The 23,635-nt window shown below is 45.3% G+C and overlaps 2 protein-coding genes across 9 annotated transcripts in view; one reads left to right on the plus strand and one right to left on the minus strand.

Annotated features, from left to right (window-relative positions):
* The window catches only part of fam131bb (family with sequence similarity 131 member Bb), a 29,800-nt gene extending 14,268 nt beyond the window's left edge, over positions 1-15,532 (minus strand). For 2 of the 8 annotated variants that reach the window (XM_086037554.1, XM_086037549.1), the window contains exons 1-2: positions 15,199-15,511; positions 97-134 (exon numbers count right to left, since the gene is read on the minus strand). In XM_086037554.1, the coding sequence (XP_085893680.1) occupies positions 97-134; positions 15,199-15,226 (66 nt within the window). In that variant the 5' untranslated portion in view covers positions 15,227-15,511. Of the gene's footprint in view, positions 1-96; positions 135-15,198 lie in introns of those variants that run through there. The other 6 variants (XM_086037551.1, XM_086037550.1, XM_086037552.1 and 3 more) reach the window with 6 other exon arrangements.
* Positions 1-23,635, plus strand: part of zyx (zyxin) — a 44,313-nt gene that overhangs the window by 1,793 nt on the left and 18,885 nt on the right. The window lies entirely within an intron of this gene.

Here is a 23,635-nt window from a genome sequence, read left to right on the forward strand (position 1 = left end):
GTTGTGAAACGGACTAACATCAAGTCAGCCATGTCGTTTGCCCCGGCTTGTCCGCCTGTGGGGAAAAGTTGTGGCAGAAGGTGAATCAGGTCTTACCTGCTCCCCATCCTTCTGGACCGGCACGCCATCTGCTGCTGAGAGCAGGCAAGAAAAGAAAGAAAAAGAGCGAGGGCATATGTATTAACATTCAATTCCTTTGACTCGAGTCCGCTCAGAGACAAAACAAGCTACACGTGAAACAGGCGCTTATAGACTTGCTACTTTTTTCAAGCTCCGCGGACAAAAAAGATGAAAACAGGGAGGTCAAGTCAACTGCGTTTGAGATTTTGTGGACTTGGAAAGAGGAAAAACACGGACAAGTAGCCAAGTAGAGGAAACTTAACCAGGGAGCATTGTTTGATGTTGACGGCTCAAAGAATGATTTGCGGACTATTTGTTGTCTAGAAATCACAAGCTTCTGCCGTTGAAAAATGTAATCTGAAAAAAAAAAAAAAACCACATAAAAGTAAGGAAGGGGTATTTTTTCAGTTGTTATCATTAGCTAATTTAGCGTTTTTTAAAATCAACTCACAGCATTAGCAAAGCTTTAGAAACAGGTTTTGATAGCATAAAAGCCTGAGCGTATGCTAGCTAACTTTTTTGTCTTCTCAGTACGAGCACTATGCTAGTTACAGTACTAAGAGTTTTTTTTTTTCCCCATTGTGCCACGTTACCAAAATATGTAGGGCGCATATTCTTGGCAACAGCCTCACCCCCGACCGCAATTCAGTTTACTGTATCTGTAGCCCTATTTCCACCAAACAATACAGCCAGGTTCAGGTCAATACATTTTTCACCATTTCCATTGTAAAGGGTCCAAGAATAAACGGTACCGTGCCGAGTGATACTAAAAAAAAAAAAAGAAAAAAGCCGCTGTCAGTTGATCTGTCTACACTTTTATGTGATGGATTAGAATGGGGAAAAAGGCAGCATCAAAAAAGGAAGAAGACTTTGAGCGGTTTGTTTATTGACAGCTAATGTAAGCATGCAGCATGTATTGCATGTATCTCGTACCCATTGGCGTGCTAGTGTCGCGTTGCTATAATGTCAAGCTGACACGGCTATCACCATTCCACGTTTGGCGGATAGTGAACTATTTGTCAAAGACAAAAATATCAAACAGAGACAATTTTTTTGTGTAGTGAACCCAAGCACAAGAGCTTTAATTGTCTTACGAAAGTCCTCTCGCTCAAAGCTAACACACAAAGCAAAACGCTATTGATACTATGATGGACTTATATTTAAACGCAAGTGGCAGCAACGCGTGCAGACCAAGCATACAAACACATCCAAACATCTATTTTGTACTTATTTTGTAGCGTAGTTATTTTTTAGCTTCAAATCGACGCGCAGCTTGTCCGTATGCGTTCTACTGCCCCCGGTGGCAAAGATGCACACACTTGAATGAGCAGCACAATACCCGTTAAATTATGACTCACAGCTTGTTTAATTTTTTTTTACGGCCAACATTTTGGTTGGTGTGTTTGGAGCGCCGGCTGAAATGAATAGCATTTCGTTTCATTTCATTGGGGATTTGTATTTGAGGTACAGTGCAAGTGTTTTGACTCAACACAACGACTGTCACAACATAAGTCATCAGGCATTTTGTGTTCTTTCCTTTTGTCGCGTCGCTAATATTTATAAGAAGACGATTTTTTTTTACGTGCCGAAGGCAATTGTCTTTCGACCAATCAGACCACAGACTACAATGCGCCCGGCTCCACCCTTTAGGTGCCAACGCCAGTCCATTTAGAAGTTTCCAATTGACGGTCAATGAAAAGAATAGTAGATCGACAGTGACTAATTTACAAGACCCTCTCGGTTGTACAAATGAATGTTATTATCCCCCTCGCTTTCCCGACTGCTCAAATCCTAATTAAAACATTGGTTTAATTCGATGCAGTGTACTGGTAATTGGGTTTAAACACAGCTACGGTCTCTGGGTGCCCGCTCTCTGTATCAGCTGTGTGCGCGCAACTCTCAGAGGGGTGCGCTCCTGTGTCAGCACAGTGTGTGTGCGCGCGTTGCGGAGGCGACGGCGTAGTCACCGCGGCATTTGGCGACGATGAGCTGTTCCTCAGGAGCGCTCGTGAGACTGGTTTGGCTCTGTGGATGGCCAGTGATGTCTGTGACCCACTGACCCAGTGATTCCAAAAAAAAAAAAAGAAAACCATCAGCTCCGCTCTGTGTCTGCTGGCCTCTGCGATATTAGCCTTCCCTCTGAACTCCATCCAGTTCACAATCAGATAACAACAAGAGCACGAGACGAGGGTAAAGAGTCCGGTCCAGAAAGTGCGGCCGTGTAAACGCCTCACCACTTTGCTTCGCTGTGATTTTGTCCATTAGGTGTTTGATTGTGGGAGCTTCCTAATGCGAGTCTTCAAATTGGCAAATGAATCATTCGGAGCAGTTACTTTGCACATTAATGACGTTTTATTTCCACTCAATTTGACCCACTTTCATCGCAGCCCACTTTGTTTGATTTTTCTTCTTGTCAGCGTGCAACAGATTACATATGTCAGAACGAATTTTGTTCCTCTTTTTCTTTTTTTCTTTTTCTCCGTTTATGCAACCACAGAAAGCAAACACTCAAAGAAGACCTCAGGGTCATTTCCACTGGAACGTTTTCAACTCAAATTGAAGATGGAAAAAAAAATCAAATAAAAACCTGCGCGTCGCTCAAGATAATGAGCTTGATAAAGTTTCTCCAGCTAAGCACATTTACTGTGACCAGCTGAGAAAAATGGCTCCTCTAAATTTATTAACTAAATTTTCAACCCTAGTGCATTCAGTATTTTCTGTCGCTAAGTGTCGATGGGGATTGATTTTACACCAGTGTCGTTGATACGTCTACTCCTAGAGAGGACCGAACCAGAATATGAATAGCAGCCAACAGCCTTTTATTTTTTTTAAATTTCATTTCGGGTATCACTCTTAATGTGAGGCCATCAGCATTAGACAGCTTAACCTTTGCAGTTTTTGTCACCATTTCATTCCCCTTCCCATGACTCGCTAATTGACAGCACATTGCAAAATATTTTCTTATAAAGAACATTTTTGGGTTGACTTCCACTTTAATCTGATGCTGAACTGCAGTCAGAGACAACAACAACAACAACAACTACAACAACAACAACAACAAAAAACTTCTTGCCAGGCTTTGCAACATTTTTTTGGCCAGCAACAGGCAAGGGCTGATAAAAATTGCAAAGCGTAATCTGTCAACTATCCAACTGACACCGCACCTGAAACAAACGTGACCTTTCGGGACACCTTCTATCGGAACAACTGGGCCCTTAGATTTTGGAGCGTGCATGTGGCAACTCATACAATCTCTGTCCTAGTTCATCCCGAGGGTGTTTGATGGGGTTGAGGTTGTTCCGCACCAAACTCACCCAAGCACGCCTTTTATTGACCTTACTTTGTGCGCTGGGAACGTTAGCCCACCTCTCACCCAAATCCAGCGTGGATAGTCGCGAGCTCCTGTGTGACCCCGAACCCGAATAGGCGGTCTCGCAAATGAATGGATGGCTGATTGATGATGTGCTTCCACTTGCGTCAGGTGGTATAAAATAACCCGGACAAGGTGTCCTTATTAAAGGAAGCATTACTCTCAGCAAAAAAAAAAAAAACGCCAAAGAAACCGCTGATGATCTTCCCCAAGCGGTGGTAAAGACTGTCTGAGACGTTTGCAAATTTTACTATTAGAGCTGAACTGCGTGCGACCCTCGTCGGATTAGTCAGGCGCGCCTCGTGGAGCACGGCGTGAGACGCTTCCTGATGTCAGTAAAACCTTTTCGAACTGGGAGGGAGAAGAGAGTGTCCCAGATTCCTTCGACGTGCCCTGCAAACAATAATGTATGCACACCCACATCCTATATTGGGCCTTGCAGCATAATGCACAACAATTTATCTCGCCCTGTTTGCCTCACTCACTTTTTTTTTTTTTTTTTTTTTTCAATTTCTCCGCTCGCCGTCCTGCAGCCTTGTTTGTCCAATTAGTGGATTAGCAGTCACTCTTCCCTCACATAAATCTCAACGTGGCTCAAGACTTCTCTAGCCTGCAGTCCGAAAGCCTACGGACGGCCGCTGGACCAGTCTATTAAATCCGATGCGCAAACCTTTCTACCGTACGTCGTATAATGTCCCGAGTAGGCGTCGAATCGGATGACATCAATGCATTTGTCAAGTGATCCACAACGGTTTGGATGTCTCTGTTTGTGATTAGTCTGACTTGTTTAGGCTAGCGGCTCAGAATGTCTCCTCGGATGACGGGTCAGTAGTCATTAGCCAGCATCTCTCTGGTTTCTAAGGCTATGGCACGCTCGTGTGCGTCCCCGCGCCCGGGTAGGTGATGCTCGGCAGTAGCACAGCGAGCCAATGCGTAATTCCGCTCCTGAGAAGGGAGGCAGGCGGCAGGATTCCTCCTTGAGGAGGAGAGATAAAAAAAAAAAAAATAGCAACAACAACATGGGAGCACATGACTAGCTTTTCCTCTCTTGGCATTCTCTCTCTCTCCTCCCCCGCACATACAATAATACCGCCCCGCAGTCATGGGGGGGGGGGGCAAGGAGGAGCAGGAGCAAGGAGGGGCGGGGGAGACGGAGGAGCGCTGGGAGGAGAACAGGGAGCGGCTCAGCCGTGCGTAATGAACGACCAAAGATCCGCAGCGCTTGCGCTGTCAACTCCTGCCCGGGCCGGAGCGGCTTGACGGCTCCCGCTCAAGTGAGAAGCACTTGACTGTCATCTGTCTTTTCTTGACTCCCGCTAGCCCGCGGCCATACCGGTGAGGCACCAAAACGGGGGGTGGGGGGGGTGGGGGGGGTATCCGCGCTTGTTTATCACGACAGCTGCGGCCAAGCTGGTTGCCACAGAGGGGGGGGGGGGGGGGGGGTAATGGGTCGGATAGAAGCCCTCTCGCTGTGATCTGTGAAGACGCTTGGCTTAGTGAGCTGTACAGTGCAGTGGCGAAGCTGGCTGACAAAACGGCCGGCCGGGGAAGTTTGGCGCAGGAGGGGGGAGGGTTGACTAAACGTGCCTTTTGAAAGACACAAAATTGCAGGGGAGGGATGTGAGATGTAAAAACACAGCGCGAGTCATTAACTCGGCTGTGGGGAGGGATGCCGGAACTACACCGGGGGGCATGAAAATGGCCTCTGGGACGCGTTGATAGCCGTGGCCGCTGCAAGGTAAATATGTCATCGACTCCCAGCCGTCACAGCGCACTTAGTGCGGTAACCAAAAACCTGTGGAAAGTAGCATCTTGGCACAGAGCGATTCAGCCAGGCTTCATCAACCTGATAACGCCCATAAACATCCTCACGCTCTGCTAAATTTATGAGCGTACAGAGCTGATCCCGAAATGTCATCCGATTCCATTTACAAGGATGAAAAGCTGCAGAGAAGGACAAAATCGCCGCGCGATGCGTGAGGCTGATACCACGTAACGTGCGTGCCATCTTTTTCCTTTTTCTTTTCTCGCGAGCGGAACAGCCGCCGATAACAAAGACGCAATTAGCGCCGGTCACACACTAATGCTATTGCACGTAAATTCATAAACACACTCCGGCACAACATTACAACACCCCCGTCCGCCCCTCAGATCACTCCGCGGATCCGATTCTGGCAATGAAACGCGCTCTTTCACAGCATTATGTTTCATTTCCATAACTCACTCTGCCGTTGAGTCACATTGTTGACAAAAAGGTCACGTGGCCACACACACGGGGGGGGGGGGGGGGCTTCGCTCTGATTTGCCTCTTAGACATGAAAGCTCCACATGATAACAAGTGCGAGACCCGCTTACATGTAACGCTAGCCTTGCCTTCGCCAAAATCTGCGGGCGCTGTCACCTCCTTCCTAGTCCTTGGATGTAGAGCGTACGTGCAGGTGAGGGTCTTTAGGCCTCGCTCTGACTCATTCACCTTGAATATGTTGATGCGTACGAGGCTTTGCCAAATTGGAGCGAAGCCAATCAGTCAGCCTCCGCCTCAGTCTGCCAGGTTTGCCAGTTAGCAGCAGGGATGCGTGGCGAACGGGGCGCTCTACTGTTCCCCCCCCCCCCCCCCCCCCCCCCCCCCCCAGGTGTGTGTATGGTCACGCCGCGGTGGGTGCGTTGTGTTCTTTCAAGTGTGAGCGGCTGGGAATCCCTCTCTGTGATGAAGTTACGAGTGAAAAAAAACAAAAGCAAAGCTATACGCACAGCCCTGCGCAATTAATTGAAATTCAATTACAATTACGATTATTGCACTCCACGATTACAAATTTGGCATAATGGTAAAAAAACGATTATTAATATGCATTTATATCCAACGCACTGTTTACACAAGGAAATCATACTTGAATTTATTTTAAAAAAAAGTTTACCCTTTTTTTAGTTTATAGAAACAAATCTTATAAATTTAGTTTGGTCCCAAAGGAACTTGCTTACATTTATTTGCCTTTCATATTTTTTGCGTTTACGTTTTTCTTGTTTTCTACCAAAAAATAAGTGATCGTTTGAATAATCGTGATTTCAATTATTACCAAAGTAATCATGATTTATATATTTTTTCATAATCAAGTGGCCCTACTGACGGATATAAATGAAGCCTAAAGTACAACTGAAAAAAAAATACGTATAATTGGATGTACGAACATGCATATCGTCACTGTCCTTTGAAAAACACTTATGTCCATTTTTTTCATTTTTCTTTTTTTTTTCTTTTTTATTATTTTTTACGTGATTGGGATTGCAGACATCGCATTAACGTGAAAATTAAAAAAAAAAAAAAAAGGCCAAATTTAGCACCGGAATAAAGTGTTTGTGTGCTCACTTTTTATTGACGAATGGCAGGAAAATTCATAAGTGTCTGAAGAGGAAATCTATTGGAAATGAATTACGGAATGCTACGCCGTCAACCAGGGGGAGTGGCCTAATAAGCTATTGATCTACTGTAGTATAAAATATTTATAATAGCAGTAATGTTGTTTGTTTTCACAATAGAGATTTTGACATTTAAGAAATAAAAACTGCTGATTGTATAAAAAAAAGAGTAAACCAGTTGTTCATTCGTTATATTGTCATATTTTTGCTTGCTTCAGGTCCGTGGGCTTAACCTGCAAAAACCCCCCAAAAATGCTCCGCAAAAGTAGAAAGTTACTCCTCAAATGAAGCCATTGATAGGCTAAACTGCCCCGCAAAGAAAAAAAAAACAATTCTAGCCTCGCATACACTTTGTATTTGTAAATGCAAAATACCAGAACCGCGCTTATAAATTTCCCTGCATCGTTTGCGTGTATTGAATCGTGTGAACTGGCTAAATCAAAATAGTCTGCCGCGAAAAGGTGACTTATCAAGATGTCCCACATTCGCGCTACTATTTCCATGTTGCCGCAGCAGCTTGCCCGCGCCGCAGCAGTTAGCAAACAATGCCCTGATTTATGCAATGATTGATGTTTCCAGCACTCGCAAGCATCACGTGAGCTAGTAAATGGATACGGGAAAACGCTTCCGATGTGTGGTCTCCGGCAAAGATGCCGCGGATAATATCAACGGCAGCGCATCGCATTGTGAGCCGCGCGGTAGTGCTTGGACCAGTACGAGTGTCATTGCTAATAATAATGGCTTTTGGTAGTTTCGCTCTCAACGAAGCATGCATGATGATTCGGTGACACAAAGGACAAATATTTGACTGTTGTCCTTATCCGGTGTTTTCGCGTGCCTCTCCTTGCTGATGAGGTCAAAAGGAATTTGCGAGTGCCATCGACTTCTTCTCGAGGCCTTCGCTTGTGAAAAGGGGTGATGGACGCCCTGCGCATCTCGATCACGTGACCCGGTGGGGCTAAGTGGATGTTAAAACGGCCGAGGAGTCAATAAAATTCCCAGTTTACGACAATCAATTCATCAATGTGCCGACGGGAGCTGTGCGTGTCAATTGGATTCAAGTGAAGTGGTATTTGAGGTATTATGGGAGTTTCAGCCGGGCTTGCTGAGCAGAGGTTTTGATCCGTTTTTGATTCGGCGTGCATTTATCTGGGGGTAAAATGTTGCTTTGGACAACGACAAAATGCCGGGGTGAGAAAGGGAAATCCAGAGACGATCAACATGCACGCCACCCGACGTCTTATTGATTTTCTCAGCTATTCCACAAACGTATTATACAGGCACTCCCTTCCGTGGAATAATGGTTGGAGTAGAATAGAATAGAAAGGCTTTATTGTCATTGTATGGGTGGGGATACACCGAAAATGACCCTCACGTTTGCGATTCAATAATAAAACACAATAGAGAAATAAATCATGTAAACCTATCGCAGGGTTGTAATAGTTTGGGATTTTTCATCGTAGTTGGTTTTTATTTCATTTTGACTTTTGTTTTTTTAAATGACTTTTCTTTTATTTAGAGCGAGTTTGTTTGTTTTTATTTTCTTGAGGTGCTTTGTTTTAGTTGATTTTTGATTCGTTTGAGCTTTTTTCAATATACGGAGTGTTGTACAAACCCCGAAAGCTCATGTCAATTGACAGCATAGTAACTTTTAGTTGGTTTCATAAACGTAAGATGTAATTTTGTTTTTGTTTTTTAAAGCACGTCTGTTTTTTTATTTTATGTTATTAACGGAAATGTTTATTCAATTTTAGTTTTACTTTAACTTAATAACCTTGGTGTGGGTTTGCGGGGTGGGAAATCAAATTGTGACACGGGGGGCTTCGGCCCAGCGCTAGCGCTATGCTAAACGCTTATGGCGTTAGCGTTACAGTTAGCGTTAGCAGCGGGGTCATGACTGAGGACTGAGCGGCGGTGTTCTTGTGAGTTCAGTGCAGTGACGGCATGTGGGAAGAAGCTGTCGGAGTCTGTTTGTTCTGCTCCTGATGGACCAGTAGCGCCTGCCACAGAGCAGCAGGTCAAAGAGGCAGCGGGCAGGGTGGGTGTTGTCACTTGTGATTGCCTCAGCTCTTCCTAGGTAACGAGATGTGAAGATGTCCTTCACGGGCGGGGAGAGGGCACCCGATGACCGGCTGCTCTGTCTTGAGCGCCCTTCGGAGCCTCTTTCGTTCTTCCTGCGACGGGGGGGGGGGAAGCACGCCGTGACGCGGTAGGTCCGAATGCTCTCAAAGGTCGAGCGGTAGAAGGTCAAAAGCAGCTTCTGGCAGATGTTGTTTTTTGCCCAGACGCTGCTGTGCCTGCTTGATGACGCCTGAGCTGGTTCCGGACCAGGAGAGGTCAAATTTGCAGAGGTCAGATTGCACCCCCCAAGAGGGCGAAGGTGTGGACCGTCTCCATGCAGAGGGCACATCTGTCTCGTAGTTGTGAGGTTTGGGTTTCAAGGCTCGGCTCCAGCCTTGCCATGTGGGGTTTGCGTGTTCTCCCTGTGTGCGTGTGTTTTGACTACGACTTTCAGAAACATGTCAAGTCATGAGCAGACTCTAAATTGTCCCTAAGTTTGAATGCTTGTTTTGTTTGTCTATACCAGGGATGGGCAACTGGCGGCTCTGGGGGCGCATGTGGCCCGCACCCACATTCTGAGCGGACCCTCGATTTCTTTTCAAAACAAAACAAAACAAAAAAGAGGCAATTATTTCGTGGTTCGGCGCCAGCGGATTCACCAGTTTGCGATTTATGTATTTATTTTTTCAATATTTTTTTAAAAATTGTTGGGAGGGGCCGGTTTTGGGCGTTTTTTTTTTGTGTGGGGGGGTGGCGGTAGTCAAACACTATTTTTTGTGGGAAATGCATATTGGAAGTTTATCAGCATTTATTGAAGAATTCTTTTCGATTTTTTCCCTCCTCTTAATTTTCTCAATCCATTTCATTGGGTGTCAGTTGTATGTGGATTTTGGCTATTTCCAGGCTTAGCACATACACCGGCCTCCAGGGGCGGAGCCAGAACGTGGCTAACGGGTGGGCCTGATTATTTCTCTCACTTTGCACAATCCTTCTGTCCTGACATCATCATATATTCAAATAAAATGACAAACCGAATAATATGAAGTTCAGATCTTCCTTAGACAACCACAATTAGGCCATTCTTAATATTCAATTTAAAAAAAATAAAAAAATAAAATGATTTCATAATTTACTAAAAATGTAAAAGTATATATTTGCCATTCTTAATATTCAATTAAAAAAACACAAATGATTTCATCATTTACTAAAAATGTAAAAGTATATATTTTTTCATGAATCTCACTGGGTGGGCAGTCCCTCAATCTGGGTGGGCCTGTGCACACCCAGGCCCACCCATGGCGCCGCCCCTGCTGGCCTCCACAATTATTGGCACCCCTGGTAAAGATATGTTTTTTTAGCTACTAATGATTTTTTTCTGCTAAATAATATAGGGCCTTTTTTTTTTAAAAGAGGAAAATCCAACCATTAATTCAAGTGCATTTATTCAGTGTGGATGAAATCCAACATCAAGAAATAATTCAATAATTCTTTTACATCCAATCATCCGGATGTTAATACTTTGTACAACCTCCTGTTGCCAACTAAACAGCACCTAATTTTCCTTCTTTAAATGTTTCACAAGATGGGAGAAGACAGAAAGAAGGATCTTCCACCATTTGTGCACAATCTCCCAAAATCGTCCGGCGACTTGGGTTCTCTCCTCTGCACCCCCCTCTTTATCCCCTTCCACAGATCTTCAATGGGGTTGAGGTCTGGGGATTGAGATGGCCGTGGGAGGAGCTTGATTCTCTGTCTGGCCAAGCATTTCTACAATTTTCAGTCTGAGAGTAGGCTTCTACAAATTGAATTTATTTGAAGGCGTTTCTCATCTCAATCAAGGGTGCCAATAATGATGCAGGCCGCTGTGTTTTGTCCATTTTTTTTTTTTTTAATGGAATTTTGTCATACATCTAATTAGGAAGTATGTGAGTGCCACTCTATGTGGCACTCCCAGTAGTGCTGATAAAAAAAAAATAAAAAAAATATTGGCCGCCTGCCCATCTCTGGTCCCTTCGATTGGCTGGCGATCACTCCGTGGTGTACCACCGCCTCCCGTCCAAAATCCGCTGGGATTGGCACCCAAACGCCCACAAGTGCTATAGAAAATGGAAGGCTGGATGACTTCCGCGTTGGCAGCAGCTCACTTCCCTCACTGACAGCATGAATGTGAGTGTGAATTGGTTGTCTGGCTCATTATGTTGCCCCGTGATTGACTGGCAGACTCCTAGTCTGCCTTTCACCCCAAGTCAGCTGGGATGGGTTCCATCTCAGCCAAGACGCTGAACCATTGCTACAGAAACTTGTTGCCTAGTTTGCGGCAGTTCCGTTCACCCTTTGACAAAAACCATCAAAATCGTTGGGGCACTGTTTCCGAAGCGGAAACGTCGCGGCCGACGACTACCGCTAATGCAATTCATCCCGGCGACCTCTAAAATGTATTTTGCCGTAACAGCAGGACACAATTCACCGTTCGCGCGTCAGTCGTAGGACACAATGGCCTGATTTCGGGGAGGAAATTGCTGTCACCGATGCAAGGGAATCGCGCCGGAGCGCGGTCGGACTTAATGACCGAGTTACCAGAAGCCTCGCAGACACGCGGCGGCACAAAAGCCAGACCCGATCGGGCAGCCTGTCGCTTCCCTCCTGTTGATCTCCGCTTGGCAGCTCGGACTGCAGCGGAGAAGCCCGATCAATAGTGCACACTAAAGCTATTCTCACCCAGGATAAACACAAGCATGCCTCCACATCCGCCTGACTGCCGCCGCCGGGGGGGGGGGGGGGGGGGGGGCGGGGGGGTGACATCAGCATCGCGGCAGGTGCGGACACAAGCTGCAGGAGATGCGATTGTCTCCATTGTTGGGCTCGTGTGTGTTTTTCAATATGGATCCATAAAAGCGGGCTTGTTGGACGCACGTGCAAGCATGAAAAATAATTACGCTTGATCCTCGGTTCATGGCGGTGTTCGGCACGGAGGTCGGGATGGTCTGTAGTCTCTCGCTAGCCTATGCTAATACAAACGCTTGTAAGGGCAACACTTGGATGGAATAAATGTGAAACAACCACTGAGCATAAGTGAGCGTAACTTATTGTGCTTTTCATAACCGCAAAATGTATGTCGGGAGCAATTTGGAGCTGCACCGCGTAACGTAAATGCCGCCGCGTTTCCGAGTTCGACCGAAATATCTGGAAAAGATATTCGTGTCTGCAATTTTGAGCCACTGTTGACCTAAGTGTTTTTTGGTTGTTTTTTTGGGAGTACTACCACATAACGGAACCAGTAGAGTGAATCCTCCTTTCACAAACTTTATTCATTTCGATACTTCTGTTTGTGAAAGGCACGTTCATCAACTGAAGCAATGTTTGCCATTGTGATGAATGCAAGTAAAAATAATCCGTTCCAGCCCCAAGACAGAATTATTTACTTTTTTTTTTTATCGTTTTCTAGTTAGTTTCTAGTTCTAGTTAAAAATAAATACGGTACAATGTAGACGTAAGTAAAAACACACTTAACTTTGAAGAAAATAACGGCGTTTTCGCTAGCATATCGCTGAGCGGCGGCTTTGAAATAGAGATGCTTTATTGGTAGCTAGCGTGTAACGCTAAAGCTATCACCAGCCAGCTCTCTTTCTGTTATACACACCAGCAATCATTTTCCCACCTCTTCTACAGTTTGACATATTTGCTTTGTTAAAACAGTCACTCGTTTGGCTTTATTTGCGCCTCATGTTAGCTCAAAGGTTGCGTTGGGGTGATGCAATAAATTGTCACGCTGATCCTTGCGCCTCACTTTGCAGGCATGACTAGTCGATTCACGCTGCATCCAACTCTTATGATGCAAATGGATTTTTACCCAATCAAACAAGGCAATGAGATCACGAGCACCATTTTCATACGTTCAGACTTTGACCAGCCGTTTTCCGTTTCTGCGAAGCCATTCTATACTACAGGCTAACTTTCGTAAACCCAAAAGCACAACTGCACCACACGCAACAGCTCATGAAGCGGAGCGTTTGTGAAATGAGTTTCCACTGCGATGGCAAAGAAGTGCGACGATGTCTAGAGAACAGGAAATAAACTTAAAGCCGCACTGCGTCATACGTCAGTTTTTGTTGATTAAGGCGGCGCCATGTGGACAAAAGCGGTAGTGTTTTGACAAAAGTCAACCACATTTCGTGACGTGTCGTCAAATCCTGAGCTCTCGCTGGCCTGCAAGTTGGACTGAAATACGTTTCTATTTCCAGTGGCTGTGTGAAAGATGAATAGCGATGAGGTCATGAATCTCATTTTGTTCCAACAATACTTTTTTGTGTTTGTTTTGTTTTGGCGCTTCTGCCATGACACCAGTAACAGCGCGTTTGAATCGACTTCTGTCCTTATAGCGAAAAGAGGAAGTGAGTATGCCGTTTCAGGACATTTGTATTTATTTTGTGTGCCAGGGTTGCTCCCATCCTCCTCAAAGTTGCTTAGTGCCAGTACAAACGAGACAGACCCCCCCCACCCCCCCCAGGGCATGACAAAAGTCCCATTCAACTACTTGGAAGTCAATGTTTCATCAAAAGAGTTGTGAAAAAAATGTATTAAGGTTGCATTCTTGCCCAGTGCTGCTTTAATGGGACGTAGGGCAGTGATACACTCCCTCTGCCCTGGCTACTCGGTTCAATATGGTTGACAATAATACATATTGGAAGAACACACAAACAGTAATCCTTCGCATGTCACGTCATGTCATGTTGGAACACGGCCGCTACACTTAGTGAAGCCTTTATGATGGCAAACACTTTGGCCCCGAAACAAATTCATCCAATTTCCTTTATTTCCTCGGGAACAATTGATTCAAATTATAGTTTGACCCTGTCCCTGAGCGGTTTGTTGATTCATCGACCTCAGAAGCTCCACTTTACTTTTCATTCCATTTTTCATTATCAGCGACTGTCATTTAAAATGCGGCATTGAAATTGGCCGCGCTTGTCTTGTTGTATGATCTGGCCCCTTTCTGATCATTTGCATTCGAACCGAGGGCGAGAACAACGGCGACCTTCCCGCCCCCGCAAGCTCGCCCGCGACCGCGTCGTTTTCTGACAAAGCGGACCGGCTCGGCTCTCGTCTCGACCCCCGACCTTGTGCTGCTCCTCAGCTCTGCAACGTGCGAAAATCGGATCGATTGTTGGCGGCTGCCTCCCGGCCGCTCCGCTTTTTCTTCTTAGACGTGCTCTAGCGGGGTATTTTTAAAGCGGCCCTCATCAAGAATTTACCTCGAGTTGGGAAAGAAAGAAGAAGAAGAAGAAGAAAAAAAAAAAAAAAAAAAAGCTCGATGAGGCACTGCAAGTCCTTTTACCTGCGCGGGACGTGCTTGACCCTGGGCCGCGTTGATGGTGACATTGCTCCTTTGCCGTAAATAAGTTGAAGAGCTCCTCGCGCTAAGTGGCTCGTGAATATTTAACGGCAACGGAAGTGTGTTTATTCTTTGCCTTTGAGTGCGATTCGTTCTTCCCGCGCTGCAACATTTCAACAACCAACCGTTCGTTGGCGTGCAGTAGTCCACCCGAACCCGGTCTGCGCCCACCGTGTGCTTTTACCCTCACGCGAAGCCTCCCCTCGCCCGCATGTATTTGCCCCTCCCTCCCTCCCTCCCTCCCTCACTCATCACCATCCGTCCGTCTCCCTTCCTCCTCTGCCGCTTGTCTGATCATCCCAACCTTATACCCATCATTGGCGCAAATAACAACAAACTGTGCAAGCGCCTCCGACAATGGCATGATCACTTTTCCCTTTTTTTCTTCTCCCCCCCCCCCCATCTTCCTTCCTCCGAGCCACGCCGCCCTATAAATAAGCTCCCGCCTCTGCCTTCTCCATCCCCGCTCTGCCTCCTACTCGCACACATATACATACTGCCAAACAGCATCATAAATCAAGGGATGGGAGGAGGGGTGCCGAGAGGTGGCGCGGCTTCGAGGGGGGATGCGCGCACACACACACACACACACACATTTGAACACATATCGTCTGTGACATCTCGCCTGCATCCACTAAGGAACATCCGCTGCGACCGCAGCTTTCTTAATTAAACACCGCAAAGAGCGAGAGAAGCACAACACGGCACGCATGCCCCTTACATCTCTATAACACAAACCATCACTTCTGCAGGACACCCCTGCATCTCCGCCCCATCCTAAACACCCCCCCCCCCCCCCTACTTTTTTCCGCAATGAGCGAGCGAGAGAAGTGGCGCTTACTCAGTCTCCTGGAGCCGATGCATCCCATGGTGTATTCACAAAGGCCCTGGATACAAGCATGGAAGAGTTAGCCAGACGCCGTGCATTCTCCCTCTTCCTCCTGCGACTCTCTCTTCCTCTTCGCTATGTTTTTTTTTTTTTTTCTTTTTCCCTCCCCTCCTCCTGTTCTCTCTCTTTCTCTCCTGCGCTTGCCCGGCCACTCGTCCGTCCTCTCTCTCTCTCTCTCTCTCTCTCTCTCTCTCTCTCTCTCTCGCTCTCTCGCTCCCTCCCGCTCTCTCCGGTGCAGTGTCTTAGATCCGGTTAGTAAGTCAGTATGCCTGGAAGCAATAGACGACTAAATAAAGACGCGAGGCGTCATTGGCGTTGTCAATATCTCCCGCCGGCAAGTTTCAAACCTCTGATTTGCCGGTGTGTTCTTAACTATTGGGCTAACTGATATCATGTGTAAAAGGAAAACAGCAATTAGATTGACTGGCTGCGTGTGGATTAGGTTGCCACGGGGGGGGGGGGGGGGGGGGGGGGGGCGTGGGATCAATAGCACAATGCCGAGAGTGGCCGGCTGCCATTGTTGTGGATACCGCTGCACTGCTGTAATATTATTGAGCTAAAATGGGGGGGGGGGGTGTTCCGCGATCACTCTTTCACTCTCTCTCTCTCTCTCGCTGTGTGGGTCTCTCATGTGTGCGCTCAGCCTGACAATGCACAGCAGCTGTTTCCATCCCTCCTCATGAATACGCCGTTAGAAATCCTAGGACCCCGGAACGAAAAAAAAAACCGCACACACACACAAAGGAGGGTTTTCCTTCCATTCCCACAGTATTGACCCGCCCCTCACTCATCTTTTTCGCTTTTCGTACACGCCGAGCAACGTCCTCAATCTCCTCTCCCGACGCCAATATGACACCTACAACTTCCCTCTTCGCGACCCCTCCCGTCCCATTCGATTTTGTCCCCGTCTTGCCCTCCTCTCTTGGCGATGACAAATGCACGCGTGTGTGTGCGCGCGCGCGCGCAGAGAATGACACAAGCACAGTCTGGACAGTGAGAAGGAGAAGTGTGCGGAGGAGGTGGCGCATGTGTGTGGTCACTCACATTGTGAGCATGGCTGAGAGGGGATGAGAGCAAAAGAACACGAGCGGGAAGGATGGGGAGAGGACTGAGAGAAAAAGAAGGAAGGAAGAATTGAGACGAGTGAGAGAGAGAGAGAGGAGAGGACACCGCGTGTGGGGGACTTCCATGGCAAAAAAAAAAAAAAAGAAGAAGAAGCTGTCTGCCGGGCCCGACCGATTTTCTTTTTTTTTCAACCATTTCATTATTTGGCAGAGTGAATTCCGATAACCGATTAATCGTTACACCTGTGTAATAATCATGCTGTCGATTCAGCATTTTGATATGGCACACGTGTGAGAGGGATGGATTATCTCGGCAAAGGAGTTAAAAGCGGAAGTCAACGCGAACATATTTTTTTCAGAAATATGTTCTATGCAAGCCCGCGAGTTGAATCAGGGCATTCTGATGAAATATTGCGTTTGTGGAATAAGAGTTAATCCGCTCGTTTTTAGCCATCTCTGGGGGCGGCCATTTTGGTTGTTACCTGAGCCCTGAGTAGTTGTGATGTAATTTTGAGGAGACAGAAGTGACAAAATGGCCGCCCCTGAGATGGCTAAAAAGGGGTGGATTTTAATTTTAATTAAGAACAGATCTGAAATTTTTGTGTAAGGAAAATGCTGTTAATCCCAATGGATTGTTCTGTGTGTATTAAGTTAAATTGACTGGCATTTTGATTTGAAAGAAAGAAAAATTAAGTTTAACTAAAAGACACTCAAAATACTTTATTATTTTTTTATTTTACAAAGAAATCAGAATCGTAATCGTAAAATCGGGTTTGAGAGAAAATAATCGTGATTTTCTTATTAGGCCAAATCAATCATCTTATTTCCCCACCAAACATACCCTCGCCATTACTTTCAGTCCAAACCCCTGCAAAATTCTCATCAGAACAGGCTCATAAGACAGATAATTAAAAATGAAATACATTGGTGGGGATGTGGCGGGACAATAAAAGGCTTTACGGTGGATGTGTGCAGCTTGCCCGACATAAATCATACATAATCCAGCCAATCCCCGTGCTGTGGTTTATATATAGACGACGTGATGGATCTTTTTGTTGGTTGCCCGCTCGGGCCGAGGAGATCAGGCCAGGCTGCAGCAGAGGTCAGTCAGTCTACGCTCAAAACAATACTCCCCTGATATTTGTGATTGCTTCTGAGGAAGGTTACCATTACCGCCAGCCGCCCGACTGTTTCCTTCCCTGGCTCTAGATTGCGGCGCAATCTGCTCAACATTCTGCGTCAGTCACCAACACAACATCAGGAGCGTTCCAAAAGCTTGTACAATTTTGATGCTGATCAAGCTTTTTCGACGGGGACAACATGCAAACTCCACGTTGCAAGGACAGAGCTGAGATTTGAAAGCCAAAACCTCCTGAGTGTGAGGCGTATGCGGCAACCACTATTCCGCCACGCCACCGACAGTTTAATGGAAACTGAACCTATTGAGACGTAGCAATAGCGTAGCGGCATAAGCGGTCCTTGCTGCTCAGTACAATGTGGCCAAAACGTCCACAATAATAAAAGAACAGAATGTAAACTGCAAAGTCAACTCTTTTTTTTAGAGTTGATTGGAAATGACTCACCTCCCAGGCACAGACGGTAATGCGCAATTTATATGTTGACTGTGCAGTGGTTCACTCCGAATGTTAAAAAGCGCAATGCATAAGGCCCTCTACATGTTCTTGAACACATCAAAGGGTGATGATTTTATTTTATCTTAAAGTTGGCTAGCTTAATGCTAAACATCATTGGAAACACCATGAACAGGCTAAGAAATAGTATAACAATACTCTCACGCATATATTCTTTATCCTCTGTGAAAAATGACTAATAATACTTCCTCTTACTGAGTCACTTACAGTAAGTGTGAAACACTTCTTTGTGTTTTCATGACTGTTGTTACACTGCCCCCTGGTGGCCAACTCACACAGGCCAGAAGGAGCTGCAATAATTCAGAATGGTGCATAAACAGTTTAATTTTTCTAAATTTTATTTTTAATTATGTTCTTACTATGTTTTTATAAAGTACAATATATAGTGCTATTTTCCTTATTACAAATCACATTGTATATTTTTTACCACTGTATTTCAGTAGTTATCTTATTTTTACATTTGTTTGACGGTTAAGAATATTAAAAAAAATTTTTTTTTAAACACAACTAGGGCCTGACCGATATGGATTATGTGAAGCCAATGCCGATTCTGACATTTGGCAGAATAAAATTTCGATAACCGATTAATCGGATAATTAATTTAAGAAATATGGTCCAAACAATAAATATATGAAATACAGGCAGAATATTTGATTGTTTTACAATACGGTGTTCTTTAGTATTTATTTAATTTAACCACAAAGAGAAAAATTGGCAGATTTTTTTTTTTGGGGGGCAGCAACTTTTGGGAGGGGGAATGTCTAAATGTCATTATTTTTGTCTTATGTGTTAATATTTAAAAAAATCGGCAAAAAAAAACCAGCCGTTTTTTTGCCTTATCCAGAACATCTAAAATTGCCTGTACAGCTAACAGAGCTTTTAATATGGCTGACGGTGACCCTGGCATGGAATTGTACGTCCACTGTTTCCCATGGAAACCATTTTATTGAAAACTCAGATATCATCTTTTGATGTTAGCGGGAGCCGAAGCGTGGTCAGGTTCCATCCCGCTCACGCCCACGTGTGCATGCGTGCGACACACCTGTGTGACAACCCGGTGATCTATGTCACGGACCCTCAGCATGACGCAAGGTCACCCACAGAAAGAAGACATTCTTGACACTAATCTCGCTCGTGATGCATTGGGCCACACAGACCTCCCGCCACGCCGCCATGTTTGCGCACGCCTTCGCAACTCTTACTCACGCACGTTTACGCCGCGGCTAACAAAAGTGACTCACGTGACTTCTGTCGTGTAACTGTCAGCGGCGACGACGCGGCGCTGAATTTAAATTGCAGATGCTCCTGTTTGAGTTCATCACGAGTGACTCATTCCTGTAATCATCCACTTTCATGTACCCGTCACTATCCGCCCATCTGCTTCTGGATGAACTCATTTTATACACCTTGGTTCTGGCACTCGAAAGATATGCGGGCAGATAAATGTAAATGTCTGTTATCTGGGTCACTCTAAAGGTTGGCTTTCTCTTGAAGAAAGCAGCTACTCTCAACACAATCCCCGTCCTCGACACGGCGCTCTAAATGTCAAATTTATTTTTCATCCGCGCTCGCACGACTCACACTGTTACAGTACGTGTTAATTAGAGTCACGTGTTACACATTAGCCCCAAGAGGAGCCACAAAGTTAGTTAAGTGTGTGTGTGTGTGTGTGTGTGTGTGTGTGCGTGGCCTGGAGGAGCTTGGGGGAGGGGGGGGGGTCCCTAAATTGGGCTGTACTTCTGGAGAGAGAAAACACAAGTGGAGGATGAAGCTTTAGAGCTTGAGCAGAGGCAAGTGGAGAAGAGAGGGGGATTAGTGCGGAATGCTGGATGGTTTGTTTTTTAGGGAAAGGGCATATGAAGTGGATGAAGGCAAGTGAGGGGAGGGGGGCGGATTTATTTTGTCATGAAAAAAGGGCACTGGGAAACTTTATTTGCTCTTGCTACACTGCGTTCCTTCCATATCGCTGTACTGCCATGCGTTGAGATTTTTTTTGCCCTTGGAGTAGTAGCGAGGTACTATCAATGGCCCATCAGAGTCATAACAGTAGATATAACTTTTTTCTTTATCGTACGTAGCCTTTTATACAGACAGGCAGAAAAAGTGATGTCCTGCTTGAAGCGGAAGTCAACCCAAACACATTTTTTTTATTAAGAATATGTTCTACGCAGGCCTACTAGTTGAAACACAGAATTCTGATTAATATTGTGTTTGTGGAATATGAGTTAAGCATCAAAATCCACCCGTTTTTAGCCATCTCAGGGGGCGGCCATTTTGTCACTTCCGTCGACTGAAAATGACATCACACACCTCAGGGCTCGGATAACAACCTATCACTCGCAGCGAAGTTTACTGCAAACCTGACACATGAAAACAAAAAGTGTCTTGATTCCAACCCCATAATGTTCAACCAAACTATATCATTTTAGCTAACAGAAGTCTGCTAGCTCAATGCTAACAAATAATGCAAAACACCATTGACCAGCTAATGGAAATGAGCGTAGATGTTACAGTAATTACCTATAAATGTTCAAACAACTGCTACTTTAACACACGGAGAAGTTAACAAATGCAAACAGAGTGTACAAGAATATTCAAAGACATACTATCTCTCTACTTTGTGGCTCCATTTCTACGAGTAGTCCCTTAGTGTTGCCCGGCAACTCAAGGCGCACGACTCTGAATTTCAACTTGGAGTTTGAACTGAAGTGTTCCTACACCTGAAATGCTTCAACATGTGGGAGAGAAAAAAAATAAAATTATATATATATATATATATATATATATATATATATACTGCATATACTGTGTGGGAATGATGGACAATAATGCGACAATAGCCCATTTCACGTGTGATGCGAATAAACATCCTCATCCGCCATTATGGCTCTAATGCTGCAATTATACTGCTTTTCCGTGCGAAAGAGGCTATTGTTAGAGATACAGTTGCGCGCTTTTCGGTCTGTCCTCACATGTTTAGTTTTGCGCACTCCAGCGCTTCCACGAGCCCAAACGGTGTGTACATGGAGTTCCCGACTCCCCTCTATTATTTACAGTTGTCTGCCCTCCTCTGGTGCAATTACGCAGCCTTCCCTCCTGCCCCAAATGTCCTCGTCTAGACCAGCACTCCACTGGTGATCAACTGTGAGGCCCGCTTTGCTGTCCATTATCCTCATTGCCGTACGTCATGCTCGTGTCAGCACCTTATTGGCTTCACTTCCTGCCGTCTTTTATCTCATTTCGAACTGATCTAGATGTGCTTGCTGTCAGAAAGACAATCTGGGGAGACTGGTTCCCTCAAGGCATTTTTGTCTGGCTACGTGCGGTGCACTACTTATGCGTCCGTCCTGACACCAGCTGGTGGAAGCGGGTAGTGCAGTTATTAATGTGTGTGTGTGTGTGTGTGTGTGGGTGGGGGGGGGCGATGTTTGAATGGGTGCCAGTTTGGCAGCAGAGAAATGTTTCCATGTTCTCAGGTAGGCAGGTCGTCATCCTGTCTGGAGTATGGCCGGAATTTCTGTTTGATGACTAAATGAGCAGATTTATGAATGATATTGTAGCGCAGGAAAGTCAGGTGTGAGGATTTTCCAAGCTTTTTACTGTGGCTTCCTGTCGGTCAAATAAGAGGATGGGATCGGGGCAGGTAGTGACGATCGCGGGGGTGGGGGCGGGGGTGAAGGGTGAAGACGAGGGAGGAGCGGAAAAGAACCATGGAAAGGGAAGTACAAGTGCAGCGGTGGAGAGGACAGGCTGACAAATGTTGAGATATGGGATGGGGGGGGGGGGCGGAGGGGTTCACTCCAAGGTTTGGCGACATTCCAGGCTGTCTGGCTCTGATTTTAGCCGCCTCCCTTGTCCCCCCCCCCCCCCCCCCCCCACACCTTCCACCCCCTCCTTACCTACAGACTGGCTGAACCCCACAGTTGCCGTCCTACTGCCTAGTGCAAACTTTCAAAACCTCAGTCGCCGTGAGGACGCTTGCAAAAAGGGAAGACGATTGTGTTTTGGTTTCTTTACAAAAAGGAAAGTCAAATTCCCCTGGGACTGAGAGGTTTTTTTTTTTTTCCTTTAAGGAAACTTCTAGGTGGCGCTTTGACACATTTTTCAGTGCCTCAGTGGAAGTGGAAAGCCACTGGAAACATTTCTTGTGGCACAATGGGGGGAATCAAATTCCAATGATGACCACGCCCTTAAATCCACAGTCATAAGTCTGGTTTGACATTTGCATGTGGTGGAAGACAGGAGAGATGCTTCCTGTGCTTTCATAACTTTGATCAGGTTCTGTTGGTTCGGCGGTTGTTGGAAATGATTGGAGTCATTAAAACTAAGGTCAAGGAACACTCTTGAGCTTGTCTAATTCATTCAAATCATTCAAGTTGACTGCGGATCTAGGATTTTTTTTTTTTTCTTATACTGTACTACCGTTATGTTTTCTTGCATTTCTTATGGAATAATATTTCAATCAGGACTGTTTGCAAGATGTGGACTGAATGCCTTTTTTTTATTGGGGACGATAATAGTGGATCGTCCCACCCAAAGCCCGAAGTGAGTTACCTGTCCGTTACTAATGGGTGTCACCAAGTCACAATAATTTAATATCAAAAGTCGCAAAAATGTAATACAGGACTAGAAACATTAACGCTGGAACTATATTAACCTGTCTGTACAAAATAATACATTAAAGAGGCATAACACAGCCACTTGTGTTAAAGTTAGCGTCATTCCGCTAAGTAGTGCAACCGTGCAGGTGGTCTGAATAGGTTTCAAAATAAGAGCGCTAACAGGAAGTGCTGTTAGCCGCCTAAATCTTGTTGGCTTAACAGAGTTTGGTCAATCTGCCTTGTGTAAAATGTAAAAAAAAAAAAAAAGTGTAAAATGTCTTATCCAATGTTATGTATATCGTACATACTGGTCCCTTTTTGTCCTTTTGCCGATGTGAACTACTTGTTTAAATAAACATTGATCGTGATCTTTTAAGTTAACATTCAATTGTAAATTGGATTTTGAATCAAATGCATTAGACGGAATGCTAGTCTATTTTAGCTTGTTACACTAATAAGGTTGAAATTGTGTATCACTCACTAAAATGTTGTGAACTAAAGAGTGCCAGTCTGAGCCCTGAAACTCCAGGGCTGAAAAGGAGTCCCACTCTGGCTCTGGTTCCGTCCCTTAAAGCTTTTCGTGAATGATAAATTGCGTTTCTCATTACAATCAACTCATTTCCCACCTCATGACATCACTGTTTCCAAAGATAAAGATTTTTCTTTCAGTTTTATCCAAAATGCATTCTATTTTTTCTTCCCGGGAAAAAAAATGGTTCATAAATCATTTTATTGCTGTGACGTAATAAGACTCAAAGACTCAGAGGTGACGTCTGCGTGAGTCGCCAACTGTGCTTTATGGTTGTTATGCAAGACGAGAGTTTTCATTGCCGCCTGGGATCACGTCGCGGCGAGGGCGCTGACATATACTCATTATCACAATGTGAGGAGGAAACAGGGTCATAAAATGTCTTTACTCTCTATAAACAAGTGCCGAAAAATGTACCGCACCAACTAACTGGGGGGGGTCTGAGGTTTAAACTTTCTCTTGCAAATTGCGTAGCAACCATTATGAGAACGCAAACGATTCCGACGTGGTGAAGTCAATTGAGCAATTTTCAATCAATTGAGC

Source organism: Filicampus tigris, chromosome 8 (genome assembly GCF_054856515.1).
Source record: "Filicampus tigris isolate MCC_2025a chromosome 8, RoL_Ftig_1.0, whole genome shotgun sequence".
In the NCBI taxonomy this organism is placed as follows: Eukaryota; Metazoa; Chordata; class Actinopteri; order Syngnathiformes; family Syngnathidae; genus Filicampus; species Filicampus tigris.